At 40.2% G+C, this 14877-nt stretch overlaps 1 protein-coding gene across 4 annotated transcripts in view; it reads left to right on the forward strand.

Annotated features, from left to right (window-relative positions):
- Nucleotides 1-14877, forward strand: part of Arsk (arylsulfatase family member K) — a 46858-nt gene that overhangs the window by 26489 nt on the left and 5492 nt on the right. For 2 of the 4 annotated variants that reach the window (XM_052743718.1, XM_052743719.1), the window contains exons 4-6: nucleotides 610-892; nucleotides 2317-2488; nucleotides 7191-7415. In XM_052743718.1, the coding sequence (XP_052599678.1) occupies nucleotides 610-892; nucleotides 2317-2488; nucleotides 7191-7415 (680 nt within the window). Of the gene's footprint in view, nucleotides 1-609; nucleotides 893-2316; nucleotides 2489-4622; nucleotides 4763-7190; nucleotides 7416-11982; nucleotides 12937-14877 lie in introns of those variants that run through there. The other 2 variants (XM_052743720.1, XM_052743721.1) reach the window with 2 other exon arrangements.

Raw genomic sequence — 14877 nt, forward strand, 5'->3', positions numbered from 1 at the left:
TCTTAGCTCTTAGTCTAATTGGAGCTGGCAGATTCTGTATCTCAGGGAGCTGCTCTTGGCTCAACCCAAGTTAGTTGATTCTGTGACTCACGGAGCTGCTCTTGGTCTTATCAGGGCTCTTGGTCCAGTCAGAGCTGACAGATTCCCTGTCTCAGGAAGTTACTCTTGGTCCAATGAGAGCTCTTTGTCCAATGAGAGCTGGCGTTTTGGTTTCCATGCCTCAGGAAGTTACTTGGGCCACAGATGGATGGGTATTGGGGCAGAACATGTAGATTGCAGGGTCCGATGACGGATTTGAGTGGGGGGGTCCTTCCCGCAGGAGTTTTCCCTGCTGGCCGGCAACTAGGTTAGAGTTAGGTAGGGGTTCCTGGGGACTGGCTGTGTCCCAGGGCCTGGGTTCTAGGGACAGGACTCTCTCTTTTCCATAGTTTTAAAATCTGTAATACTCAACAACTTTTTAACTGAAATGTAATGTGATACAGTTATGTAAACATTTACATTAGTAAATCTTAAAACTGTTCAACCCCTTGGTGCTTTTCAGCATTTGTTTAGCCAGTTTCTAAGACTACGTGCATGTTTTCTGATACGCTTCTGTTCTTACACCCTCAGTAATCGTGTGGAAGCCTGGACAAGGGATGTTGCATTCTTGCTCAGACAAGAAGGCAGGCCTGTGGTTAATCTTATCCCTGATAAGAATAGAAGGAGAGTGATGGAAAGGGACTGGCAGAATACAGACAAAGCGATTGACTGGCTAAGACAGGAAGCCATTAACTACACCAAACCATTTGTCCTTTACTTGGGATTGAATTTACCACACCCTTACCCTTCACCTTCTTCAGGAGAAAACTTTGGCTCTTCTACATTTCACACATCTCTTTATTGGCTAGAAAAGGTAAGTATTCTATGTGTGCTCAAAAATAGACATTGATGTCACATGCAAAGCCACCTGGTGTTAGCTCAGTTTTACTTTTATTATTTTTATAGAAAAATTGGGAACTTATACTTTTAAACTGAAACCATAATGAGTTTGTTAAAAGTATGATACTTTGGAAATAAAATATTAGAACTCGTTAGCTGTATAGATTTACATATGATATGTCTATAAAAAGGAACAGAAAGACATTATCTTTGCAGTATGGGCAGGCCTCACATCCCCAGTTCAGAATGGTAAAAATAACCATACAGAATGAAACTGAAAAAACAATCTTAATTGTCAAAGGAAGAATTTATTATTTTTTTCTAAAAATTTTAAAACCATCTGCCAAAATATTTAAAAATTTGCTTTGGTTTGTCAGTAGAGATAGGAAAAAGTATTATTTAGTACACTGTGCTGAAAACACAGAAATGTTTGGGATTAGTGTTGTAAAAAGTGTATGAGGTACAGTGTGAGCTGTGCCTGCCTTCCCCTGTGCAGATCCTGACCTGCAGTGTGAGCATGCCTGCCTTCCCCTGTGCAGATCCTGACCTGCAGTGTGAGCATGCCTGCCTTCTCCTGTGCAGATCCTGACCTGCAGTGTGAGCATGCCTGCCTTCCTCTGTGCAGATCCTGACCTGCAGTGTGAGCATGCCTGCCTTCTCCTGTGCAGATCCTGACCTGCAGTGTGAGCATGCCTGCCTTCCCCTGTGCAAATCCTGACCTGCAGTGTGAGCATGCCTGCCTTCTCCTGTGCAGCTGACCTACAACAAGCATCTTCTCTTGGCTTTGCAAATTGTCATACTTCTTTCTCTGTTTGGATCAACTTCCTACATTTTTACTTTTTGGCTTCCAATAGAGAGTTCCTTCAATGTGAATATTTTTACAGGTTTCTGTACGTAAATCTCAATCCTTTTCTTCAAACTGGTCTTCCTGGTTATGTTAAGTGTACAACCCGTAAGCTCCTCTGACCATGAATCTGAATTCTTTGAGATAGCAGCACTATTAGCATCCCAAGACCATCCTTTTCTTCTATTATTTCGTATATGTGTGACTTGAATTCACTTCAGTTTTAGCACATTTCATTTCTTTATTGAATGTTCATCTTCCTGAATTTTCTTTCATTATTCACTTTTGTGAAGTGACTCATGGATTTATCACTGGGAGACAAATCTGTTCTCTTTATGACCCTTCAAAGAAAGCTTATCAAAACCTGAAATGCTCCTGCTCCACATAGTGTAAATAAGGTTTACTCGGCACATTCCTGCTTGGAGAATTAGCATGTTCTTTTTAATCACTCTATGTATGAGACGTTGTGAAGTTTGAAGTTTGCCACAGATATTTGTGGGAAGAAAGGATACTATTAATTTGCTAATGTAAAGCTATTCCTTCTTCCTTTTCAGGTAGCCTATGATGTCATCAAAATCCCAAAGTGGTCAGCTTTGTCAGAAATGCACCCTGTGGACTATTACTCTTCCTATACAAAAAACTGCACAGGGAATTTTACCAAAATGGAAATTAAGAACATTAGAGCATTTTATTATGCTATGTGTGCTGAGACAGATGCCATGCTAGGTAGGTGGTGCAATTACAGGAAGAAAAGGATAATATTTTTCTAACAAATTGTGATTGTGCTAGTTGAGGCTTGCGGGAGCATCGTCAGATATTTCTTAAAGCAATTGCTTAGATCCTTCAGACTTAGGACTTTGAGGATCTTGACTCATAAAAATACATTAACAACAAAATAAAGGGCCCTTTCTATTTTAATTATTCATAAGTTCTCAGGTTGTTTCATACATAAAAAGTCATAGAAAGCTGTTTTCTGCTTAAAACAAAACACTTGGCTGAACACGACAGGCATGTAACTGTAAGGCAGCTTAGCTTCCAAGAGATGAGAAGAAGTTTCACATTCCAAATACTGATGTAGAGGAATCAGTTTGGTGGTCTGCACACACCTTTGGAGTCTCAGGAGAATGGTCATCAGAAGTTAAATAGAGGGAGACATAGAGGAATTAAGAGTAGAAAATCTCTTTAACTTTTTTTCAAATAGATGTAAATTTCTTACATATGCTTATCATTAGTTATCAAGTAATATTTTTATGTAAAGATAGAAAAAGTCACTTTCTGATAAAAGTTGTAGATTAAATTATTTCTATAAAATCACTCATTAAAATAACAAAATTCCAATATGAATCTTATGATTGCTGGAAATATCAGTCTTCGGGAGGGACAGATGGTAGGTTAAGGTGTTGTGAAAACAGCATAGCACTCACGTTTGCATCATAGTATCATTTTAAACATCGTAATATGTATTCTAGGAGAAACAGAAGGTAGGGGAAACTCTAGTCAGGAGTAATATATGAGAGAAAAATAAAATAAAATGAAATGAAAACGTCTTCTAGAGTGGTTAAGAGTACTTACTTGCAGAGGACTCATAGTTCACTCTATTGTTCCAACATGTTCTGCTTCTTAGCCTCAACTCGTAAACAGAGGTCCATGTCCCTTTCCCGCACTCCTTTCACACAGGAAGATCAACAGATGTCAGTTAGTATGTACGTAGTGTCCTAGAAATGTCAACACTCAGGCTGGAGACAGCTTAGCTCTTGCAGGCTAAGAATCACAGTCAAAAGGACAAGAACTATATTAACACTAATTTATAAATCACAATTAGGAAGTTTTTGTCTGCAAAATGTTAAATAATATGCTCTAGACGCAGGAAAATGTAATGGAATTCAGCTACTATCACAAAAGCTACTACTTGGAAAAGTCAAGGACTCCTCTAAAGGTCAAGCCATTTCTTAAGAAGTCTTGGTGATATTTTAGCTTTTATATATGTATATACAGCAAGCATCTTCTCTTGGCTTTGCAAGTATATATATTAGCTGGTTCCTACAATAATTTTCTTGTGATGCTGTGCATGCTTCCAAGAACTCCTAACAGTGTACTTATCTAAAATACCTATCAAGCATCCAAGGCCAAACAAAACAACACCTGTTTCCTAGGTCAGGAGGATAGCTTTACTTCTTGTGCAGTTTAGGGTGAAACCCTCCTTCCTTACAGCCTTACTAATAGTAATTTCTCCTAATTTCTTACCTAACCACTTTTCTAAGAATGTAGATTGAGCACATAAATTCCCTTCTTGACTAACCAATCATTAGCACTCGTTTGGGTTGTAAAAGAAAGCCTGCCGGTCACTGCCTGAAGAAAATTCTTACCTGCCTTTATGACCCCGTAAGAATTCAAGACTGGTGACCTTGCTCTGCCAGAGGATCGCTGTGGCTTGGGTTTATAACTGAACACCTCAGAGACTGAGAGAGACTGAGAGAATAAGGAGACTGAGAGGAGGAGGAGGAAGGAGGGAAAAAGACACTTCTTTAGGAGAGCTGGGAGTTGTCATTAGTTTTTAATGACAGGCGGACCTGTGAGGATAATATAAGCAGATTAAACATGGTCCCACTAATTTATGAGATCTGTTAATTTTTTAGCTAATCTCTTTACTAGTTTACAGGTAAACATTCACTGTGTGAAAAATACCTTCAGTGTAAATAATTAACACCCAATATTTACTATCATTTTTATTGGTTTTACTACATATGTACCAGTTTCATTTTAATGTCTCTAATAATTTTTTTAAGAGAGGGACTTCTTTGTTAGCATTTATAGCTGTTTCCACACTTGTAATACCTACAAACAAATTCATTCTCCCTAGACCCTTTAGAGGAAGGCTTACCTACAGCTCAGATCCACTTCCTCTGATGACTGCAATCACTGGGTTTCCTGACATTCAGCCTCAAAGTCAGCTCAGACAAGCCTGCCTCCATGACTGTCCGAGATTTCCCCCTGATCACGGTAGTGCTGTTTCTACTTCCTACATTAAGAAATCTTGTTTTTAAAAATCAGCAGCTTTTTGATGACAAGTTATTTTCACATCATCATGTCACTCACTTGCTACATTTTGGGACAGAACATAACTTCACTGGTCAAGTGTGGACAGCACCTTTTTCTATATACAAAAAAACAGCCAGTGCTATTAGAAGTATTCACTGAGTAAATGGAATACAGCAGAAAGAAGGAAGCCATGTGGACACATTATTTATATAATCAGTGTATATATGAAAAAGTAACAAGGACTTTACAAGTTCTCGTGTGTGTGTGTGTGTGTGTGTGTGTGTGTGTGTGTGTGTGTGTGTGTGTAAGACTAACCCTGAACCCACTATGTACCTTAGGCGGGCCTTGAATCCCTGATTTTTCTGCTGCTGTCTCTCAAGTATTAGGATTAGTACACACCGCCACACCTGGCACCAAGTTCTCCCTCATGACAGTAAGATTTTAAGTGTTTCTCTAGCATAACTATGACTGTGTTAGTTTAGACGTAACATATGACCACTGAGTGTATTTCATTGGTATTTCCTGACACTGGGAAATGTTTACTCATCTGCATGCTCCAATTGCTTTAAAAGTTTGTGATTACGTCTTCTAAGGTGAAACATTGTGTGCTCTGTGCTGCAGCAGGTGGGACAGACAATTTTTGAAGTGTCTTCAGCAGAAAAGAAAAAATGAACAGACACTGAGCATGTGAGCATACGTAGTGTTGTGACATAAGCAGTGGATGGCTAGAGGAAAGAGAAGAGTGAGACTAGGACACTAACAGAGTGTCTGGGGATGGCGCTCCTGAGGAGGTAGTGTGTCAGCTGAGAGCTGAGAAAAAGCCAGCATGGAGAAAGCAAAACCAGGCACATCCTAGGCAGATGAGGCAGAAAATACAAATAATTGTAATGTCTTAAATTAACATGTAATTTCTTTTTTAGAGAGGGAGAGGGATAATATATTTCAAAATATACTTTATGAATTTCACTTTACATACATAATACACACTCTTCCATGCGTGAACATTAAAGAAGTTCACAGAAGGGAGGTTACACCCCAGGACATAGGTGTGGGCTCCACAAAGAAGAGCTGAGGATGTTATTTCTTGATGGTATTCAACGTAATGCCAACACAGCACCTGGTAGCTAAAGGTTCATCAAACAAACGCAGTTCGCTCAGCAGGAGGGAGCAGTAGGTCACGTGCTTGTCGTCATGCACACAGGAGAAGGAAAGGACTGACCCCCACAGCTCCCTCAGGCCTCCGCCCAGTGCTATGGCTCATGTATGTTTACAGACAAACATAGAGATAAACATCAGGGTTTACAATGTATTACTGTAGTCGTGGACAAACCATAGGGAGCTTGGGGAACAGAGTGAGTCAGTGTGTGTGGAAGAGCAGAGAAGGCGTCCTGGAAGAAGGGTGAAAGCATGAGAGGAGGGTAGGAGAAAGACATTCAACACAGAGGAAAAGAAACCATGAACTGATACCCTCTTCAGAGTGCACTTTGTGGTCTGGGGCTGCTGGAAGGCAAAGCTTCACCAGCTAGTTGAGGGGGTATGTATGGAGAGTAGTATGGCAAGACCAGGCTATCAGATCTTCTAGAAACAAGGCGTCCATCAGAGTGTGCAAGGAATACACCTGAGAAGAAAGAGGAGTAGAGAAGGGAAAAAAGTAGTAAGCAATTCCTTTTGTCTAATTGAAAGATCATGAGGTCTTAATTCTGTAGAGCATTAGACCTCAACTCTGACTGGACCTATAAATATGTGTATTTAATATAGACCTTTGCACCCCAAATTCAAGATCTAGCAAAATAAAGATAATTTCCCCTTTCTCTGCACTATGCTTTATTGTGATTTTCATAATTCCAATGGGGAGAAACTTTCAAGTCAGAGACAACGCTTCTCAGAATGTCACTGCTCAGGTACTCCCAAGTAACTGTGTGCTCATGACACATCCTTCGTTACCATAAGCTAGGTTTAAGAGCATAAAATGGCTGCTGCATGAGGGCTAGGAGAAGAGATAGCAAGGAAGTTTGGCTTGCTCGTAACCCCTCTTATTGTGCAGAAAGCTTGGGCCAGTAGTGATGGCAGTCTTCATTAACACCTGAGTCATGTCTAGAGTGACAAGCAGACTTGTCTGTCTGTCCCCAGTTGAGGTGCTGAGAGGGAAAAGCTCCTCTGGCCTCGGGTGTTCTCTGACAGAAGCTGAAGAGGTGATCCAGTAGATACTGCCTTCCTCCCTTCCTCTCTTCAGTCTGTCAGCTGAGGAGAAAGCCCGTGAGAGTATTGGGTTTGCTTGGCTGGTAAGAAGGATTGCAGCACACTCTGGGTACTGCTGATTAAACTTAGTGAGGCAGAGTCAGACGTGAACAAAAGCTAATCTAAAGAACTATCTTGATTTGTATGGTAGGTGAAATTATTTTGGCGCTTCGCAAGTTAGATCTTCTTCAGAAAACAATTGTTATATATACTTCAGACCATGGAGAGATGGCCATGGAACACCGCCAGTTTTATAAAATGAGTATGTATGAAGCTAGTGCCCATGTTCCACTGTTGATGATGGGACCAGGAATCAAGGTCAACCTACAAGTGCCAGATTTTGTTTCTCTTGTGGATATCTACCCTACAATGCTTGGTGAGTACTCTTTATGGAAATATTTATTTGTAATGCTAGGAAAAAAAAAAAAACACGTACTCGGAATTCCACTAGCTTGAGTGACTCTCACTCCGAGTCAAGTTTGTACTCTGAAAAGCAAGAATGATGTTTCTCTGGTTCCAATGACCTTCACTCACGTTAGTAAATCAGGATATGACTCCAAAATAAGACACATCAGATTTTTGGGTGCATAACTTTATTTTATTTATTTACATACAACATTCAACTCCCTACCACCACCTCCCTAAAATAAAAGTATTTCCACTATAGAATCTTCTATTCACTTTTTACAGAGTGTATTAGTTACTTTTCTATTGCTGAGACAAAGCACCAAGGCCAAGGGTACTATTAAAAGAAAGAATTTAGTTGGCTCATGTTTTCAGAGGGTGAGAGTCTATGATGGTGGCTGGAGCAGCTTAGACCTCACATCTTGATCCACAGCCTTGAGGCAGAGAAAGAGCACTGGGAATCACATGAGTCTTCTGAAACCGCAAAGCCTCCTCCAGGGACACACGTCCTCCAACAAGGCCACACCTCCTAATCCTTCCCAAATAGTTCCACCAGCTGGGGGCCAAGTATTCAAATATATGAGCCTAAGTGGGCCATTCTCATTTTCTGTCTAATCGTGTGAACATATTTCCCCTCAAACACTTTTCCTAGTTGTACACTATTTACTTTATTGCCTGCTTCTTAATGTCTGTAGGGATAGCCAAAGGTCCATAGTAGTAACATTTGGACTGCAGTAGCAAGCTGCATTGAAGATAATAGACTAAGGACATCTTCAAACTCAGAGGAAATTAGGTAAAACTGTAGGTTTTTAATTTAGCAGAGTAATTTAAAGTCACTGTTTAAATACTATAATTCTACTCTTTGGCATCACAAATTGCAAAAACTAGCATTAACTTACACATGTTGCTTAAAGATAACATTTCTCTACTTTGGAAATGGTAAAATATGAAGCACATTCCTTAAAAATCAAAGCAATACTAGTTCTTATTTTCTTCCTTCTGCTCAGTGTCCTCAGAGGTGATTTAAATCAGAGCTCTCTCCTTTGTTATTCCTGTTGTTATTTGTGCTTGGACATCTTCCTAGCCCTTAGAGCTTCAGTCTCTGGTTGCTCACTCATCGCTTGATTTCCCCTTCCTGCAGAGCAACGACCACGTGTAGCCAGATCAACCACATCTCACTTGATGCCCAGGTCCCTGTTACTTTCTCTCATGTTTTTTTAAAGCTTTCCTGAACATATGTATTCTATGTCGAGCATTTTCTTTCTCATATTCCCCTACTCCTCCTTTTCTTATCTTCATTCTGTTTTGTTGAGCATGTATGCGATTCTCTACTTCTACATGTATGTGATTCTCTACTTCTACATGAATGTGATTCTCTACTTCTACATGAATGTGATTCTCTACTTCTACATGAATGTGATTCTCTACTTCTACATGAATGTGATTCTCTACTTCTACATGAATGTGATTCTCTACTTCTACATGAATGTGATTCTCTACTTCTACATGAATGTGATTCTCTACTTCTACGTGTGTGAGATTCCTTTGAAAACTGTGCTGTGCCCAGCCCCTTCCAGCCCCTCTTCCCTCTGCTCCACTGTGTGCTCTTGCTGCCATGATATTACATCTTACCACAGACCACAGAAAAGGAACACACCGGCCACAGGCTCTGAAACCATAGCTGAAAGAAATCTTCACTCCTTAAGGTTTTTCCTGGAGTATTTGTCACAGTGGCAAAAAGCTAGCGTCCACAGTATAGTTATCCCTACTTGCCACTTAATGCATTAGAAAAGTTCAGGATAATTTCCAGATTTGCATACATCATAATGTATCCTCAGATAGCTTTAAATATCTTAAATAAATGTCAAATATATTGTCATCATGAATTTTATGATATTTTTATCTGTTAAAGCTAGCTGAGATATGGGTATTTTTATTTTTCCGTCAAGCAAGGTACCTGACTATCACTCCATGGTTTATGGTACTTGAAAATAAGAATTTTGCAGAAACATCTTTAAATCCATCCTTGTTCTGAAATGATTAAAGTTCTTGGCAGTTGGGGGTTTTTCTCTGTAATTTGTCCTTTATTCTAGAGCTAAAGGTTGACATAGATCTTTATTTTGATCATCCATGAAATTTTTGATTATAGACTGCTCCTCAGTTAGATTTCACTGCAAAAATATATGTTAACAGAATTCTGTGTTTGTTAGGCCTGTCCAGAAATAGTAAAAGGAATAAAGCCAAAAATAATTTTCTCTCCAATTCTTAAGTAAAAATTAACAGTGCCAAGGTTAGCACAGTTTACAGTGTGTTGCATAAGAGATTCTTTTCATTGCCAGAAGAGCAAATGCTGCTGATATGTATGATACTTAGATAGAGGGAGACAATGCAGGAAAGTGTCTGTGCGTGGGCCTTTCAGTAAGACACTAAAGTGTCCGTTCATCAGAGGTCAGCCAGTGGTAAGATAGGAACCGCGTTGTAACAATGCCGTGACAGCTACTTGAGTTAGTCACATTTTTATAAATAGTGAAAGCGTAAAGAAGACATAGAGAGATGCCTTATTAACTACTCAGCCAAAAGACATAAACCACTTCACAACAGAAGATGTACAAGCAGCCAAAATGTGTGTGTGTTTGTTTTTAGAGGCATAAGTAAATGGATCTTTGTGAATTTGAGGCCAGCCTTGTCTACATAGCAAGTTGCTGGCTAGTCAGGTACATAATGAGACCTTGTCTCAAAAACAAACAAACAAAAAAACTATTTAAATAAGAATGTACATATTCTTTCACATACAGAGTTTACAAAGACTAAGAATTGGAAAATCTTCTGTTGGAAATAGGTCTTCCCATTTGCTGCTAGAATAAAAACTGGCACAAATTTTCTCAAGGCAAATGTGACCCCATTTCTTGGAAGCCTGCCTACCTTCAGGAAGTGGCCTATAGATGCACACAGATGTGTATCTCTGGATACTATTAAAGAGTTAGAAACCTGGTAAATGTCTGACCTAAAAACCTAAGTCGTAGATTAGGTTTGAAAGTGTACTGAGATGAAAATAGACTACTTATATTATTTAAAAGAAAGTGGTTCTAACATTGTATGAACAAGGCTTGGTTTTATTTGAGACAGTATCCATCTAATTTGCTATCCAAATCAGCACATTTTTTTCTAGAATAGGGGAATATGATTACCAATTACACCAGATTAATAGCCCTAAGCTCTCTTTTGCTTTATTTAATGCCCATTACAGCTAACAAAGCTAAGTTAATCCTGAAGGTTCCTGTTCCGGGTATTCAATTCATTTTTAAAACCTGTCATTTCTCAGTGATGGAAGAATTTAAAGGAATTCTAGGAATGATTAGCTCTCAAATTGAACCTGTGAGGCAGCATGTTCTGTCTTACTGTGGAATAAATAAACATGCATATTTTGACCAAACATCTTCAGAGATCTTCCTTTTAATTAAGAGATTCAATTATAAATGATAATCTAGTCTTAAGACGCTAGTCCTTTCCTTGGTGGCTCAACTGTCGCTGCATCATGTCTCATAAATTAATTGCGTGTGAAGAGTACGAGGCTAAACTCAGTTTTAATCCAGGTTCCCTCTTCTCCTAAGTGGTATCATAGAAAACATGATGAGTGAGAAAAACTTCAGCAGAAGACTAAATGGGAAAAGCCTGTGTGGTTTATTCATTTACTTGCACCTACCTTCCTATCAATAGTTTGTTCAAACTTAAGATGCTGTGGTTGCTTTTACTTAAAAGACTAAATTCACAGTTTTTTTGTTTTTTTGGTTTTTTTTTTTTGGTTTTTCAAGACAGGGTTTCTCTGTGTAGCTTTGTGCCTTTCCTGGAACTCACTTGGTTGCCCAGGCTGGCCTCGAACTCACAGAGATCCGCCTGGCTCTGCCTCCCGAGTGCTGGGATTAAAGGCGTGCGCCACCACCGCCCGGCCAAAATTCACAGTTTTTTAATGAGACTTTGAAAAAATGCCTTTTTCCAAAAAGCTACTTTATGATAAAGTGCAAAGAATATTTGTAGTTTGTTCATCCTTGCTGGTCTATATAGTGTGTAATCATTTTATCATTGCCTCATACTGACAGAACACTGCTGTCTTTTATGCCTGGGAATTCTTTATACTATTAAAGTTGATTATCGCCTAATTATTCTTTGTAAGTTACTCTCTAGAATATTTTTCTACAATGCATGCTTGTGGTGCACAAGCACCTCAGAGGCCACAAAGAGGTGTCAGATGCCCTGGAACTAGAGTTACAGACAGCTGTGAGCTACCATGTGGGTGCTAAAAATCAAACCAGGGCCTCTAGAAGAGCACCCCGTGCTCTTAACCACTGAGCTATCTTTCCACCCCAAGAATTCTGCCGTTTCAGTCTTTGCTTATGCTGCCAAAAGAGGTGAGACTTGGCTTAAAATAGAATTGGATGACAGATTTGCTGGACAAGTCGGTATGAAATATGGGCTTTAAGTTTAAGAACTTTCTTTAATTTTTTATTGTATTTATTTATTTCATGGGTGCCTGTCTGTAGGTGTGTATGGACATACATGTGCCACAGTGTACATGTGGAGGTCAGAAAACAACTTCTGGGAGTTGAGTCTCTCCTTCCACCATGTGAGTCCCAGGAATCAGACTCAGGTTGTCAGGACTACAAGGCCAGTACCTTTACTTACTAGACCATTGTTATGCCCAGATTGTGACCCCAAAGAGACCACCGAAGACCTTAGGTACAGAATGCAAAAGCAAGGTTTATTTCTGTTTGTTTACAAGCCTCGGGCAGGGAAGCTCAATCCAAAGCACTCACTCAAGGTAACAGTGAGGCCAGGAGGAGCTTGCTTTTTCTTTGTGTGGCTAGCTTTTTAAAGGCAAAAACCACAAGCTCTTCAGGGGGCTTGGGGGAGTTTTGCACGGGTGCAACTCGGATTGGTTTATTTTTATCTCTGTTCTCTTTTAATTGGGTGAGGGTATGTAACCTTTGAATTTACTGGTTGGTGGTTACAATTATCACTTTGGGGGCAGTCCAGCATAAGTCCCAGGCTTTGTCCTTGAGCCACCGTGGGGGCTGGCTGGCCAAGCACATACTGCACATAACTCTAAATTGGGGAGGGGTCCCAGACAGTAAACATCTGGCTGAACTTTGAGCAGTCAAAGTACGTGCAGAAAGGGAGCTACTGCAAGGACTATGTCTTTTGTTCATGGCCCTCCCAGAAACTGCTTGCTCAAGTCTCAGGAAACTGAAATTGAGGCCTGATCTCTGAGAGAAGACTGAGCAGCCTGTTATGGCATCTGCTTGGTCCTTTCAACCATCTCACTGGCTTATCAAAATACTAAAAAGTATTTCCAAAAAGAAAGCAATTTAAGCTTAAGGGTTTTTAAGGAAATTGTTGCTAAATAAGAAAGGAAAATGTTGGCCGGGCAGTGGTGGCGCACGCCTTTAATCCCAGCACTCGGGAGGCAGAGCCAGGCGGATCTCTGTGAGTTCGAGGCCAGCCTGGGCTACCAAGTGAGTTCCAGGAGAGGCGCAAAGCTACACAGAGAAACCCTGTCTCGAAAAACAAAAAAAAAAAAAAAAAAAAAGAAAGGAAAATGCAGTTTTATGAGGTACAAAACAATGGATATTTAAGTACTTACTGGGGGCATGGTGGAGGCAGGTGATCTCTGTCAGTTTGTGGATAGCCTGGTCTAAGTAGCAAGTGCTAGGCCAGCCAAGGATAAGACCCTGTCTGAAATAATGTTAGTATAGGTAACTAACATCAGTTTTATTCTTGGTTTTTGTTTGTTTGTTTGTTTTGTTTTTGTTATTATTCTTGTTGTTGTTGTTGTTATATTTTTGTTTTTTAGATCCTGCTTCTGCTTCCTGGGTGCTAGGAATAAAAGGCATGCATATGCCACAATGCCTGGCTATTGGTTTTATTCTCAACCTCAATTTACAAAGTAAATAGCAATAGTAGACTGGAAACTTAAGTTCCTGTAATCTATTGCTTAGGCTCTTGCCATGGCTTCCCAGCTGTCTTCCTTTTGTCTGACAGTTTATCCATTTACTATACACTGTTAGTCTTAGTCTGTATCAATACTTTGCTCAGTTTCCTGTGTCGCCCAAACACAAGTCCAAGTACTTTCACTGGACCCGGGAGATCAACATGGCCTCTTCCCTCTCCCCAACATCTTGTAAAATCATGCACTTCTTTGCTCCATCTAGCCCTCTTGGGAACCAATCATGTGCCTAACTTGGGGACTTTATACATGGTGTTCCATAGGAGATAGCAAGGAGAACTTGTCTGCAGCTCTACATAAGACTCATTACCTGGCCTCTCACCTTATCAGAGAGCCGTTCTGACTGCATGATCTACAAGCATACAGACCCGGCCCTGCACATGCCTGCCCTCACTGCCTACAGACCTGCTTTATGCTTCCTTGCTCCTGTGTTGCCGTCTGACATACCAGCCTTTCCCCAGCTGTAGGACAGCTCTGAAGAGCAAATCAGCTTTCCACTGCCACCCTCCTACAACTGCAACAGGGCCCGGTTTGCTGTTTGCTGAATGATAAACAGTGAGCACGTGAGTAGACCCATTCCTCATTCGACTGCCGACCACCCATAAACATGAAGAGAGAGATTCATGGTTTTCTATACATTTGTAGGGATATTAAACAAGAAAATTCTGAATTATATTTCTAAATTAGATGTTATTAAGATGCTGATTATGAGTGTATGCCATTTGCTCGCTGCTTCCCATTCATCTTCAGGGCTCTATTCTCCCCTTGTGGCTCACTAATGATGGTCAAGGCATGGACCCCCTCACCCAGCTTCTTTCCTCCTGACTTTCTTTTGTCTTAAAGTAGAATAAGGTAGAAAAGACCAGATATTAGATGCCGATTTATTGATTTGTTTTGTGGTTTACTTAAAGCACTGCCAGGACAGCCTATTTGCCAAGCATGACTTCACTTTCTTACTCAAGGAGCAGAATGACCTGGAGAAGGAGCTAATACAATGGGCTGTTGCCGTAACAGCCAGTTGACTTCCATGATTATCCTTTACTTTATAGCTAATATCTACTTAAGAGTGAGTACATACCATGTTTGTCTTCCTGGGTCTGGATTACCTCACTCAGGATGATTTTTTTCTAGTTTCATCCATTTGCCTGCAAATTTAATGATATCACTGGGTTTTTTTGTTTGTTTGTTTGTTTCTGTTTTTGTTTTTGTATTTTGAGACAGCATTTCTCTGTGAAACAGCCCTGGCTCTGTAGACCAGGCTGGCCTTGAACTCACAGAGATCCGCCTGCCCCTGCCTCCCAAGTGCTGGGATTAAAGGTGTGCGCCACCACCGCCCGGCCATGTCATTGTTTTTTTAAGCTGAGTAATACTCCATTGTTTATACTCCACATTTCTTTATCCATTCTTCAGTTGAGGGACATCTAGGTTGTTT

This window comes from Peromyscus californicus, unplaced genomic scaffold, assembly GCF_007827085.1.
Source record: "Peromyscus californicus insignis strain IS unplaced genomic scaffold, ASM782708v3 Scaffold_18__1_contigs__length_77618521, whole genome shotgun sequence".
NCBI classification, from domain to species: domain Eukaryota; kingdom Metazoa; phylum Chordata; class Mammalia; order Rodentia; family Cricetidae; genus Peromyscus; species Peromyscus californicus.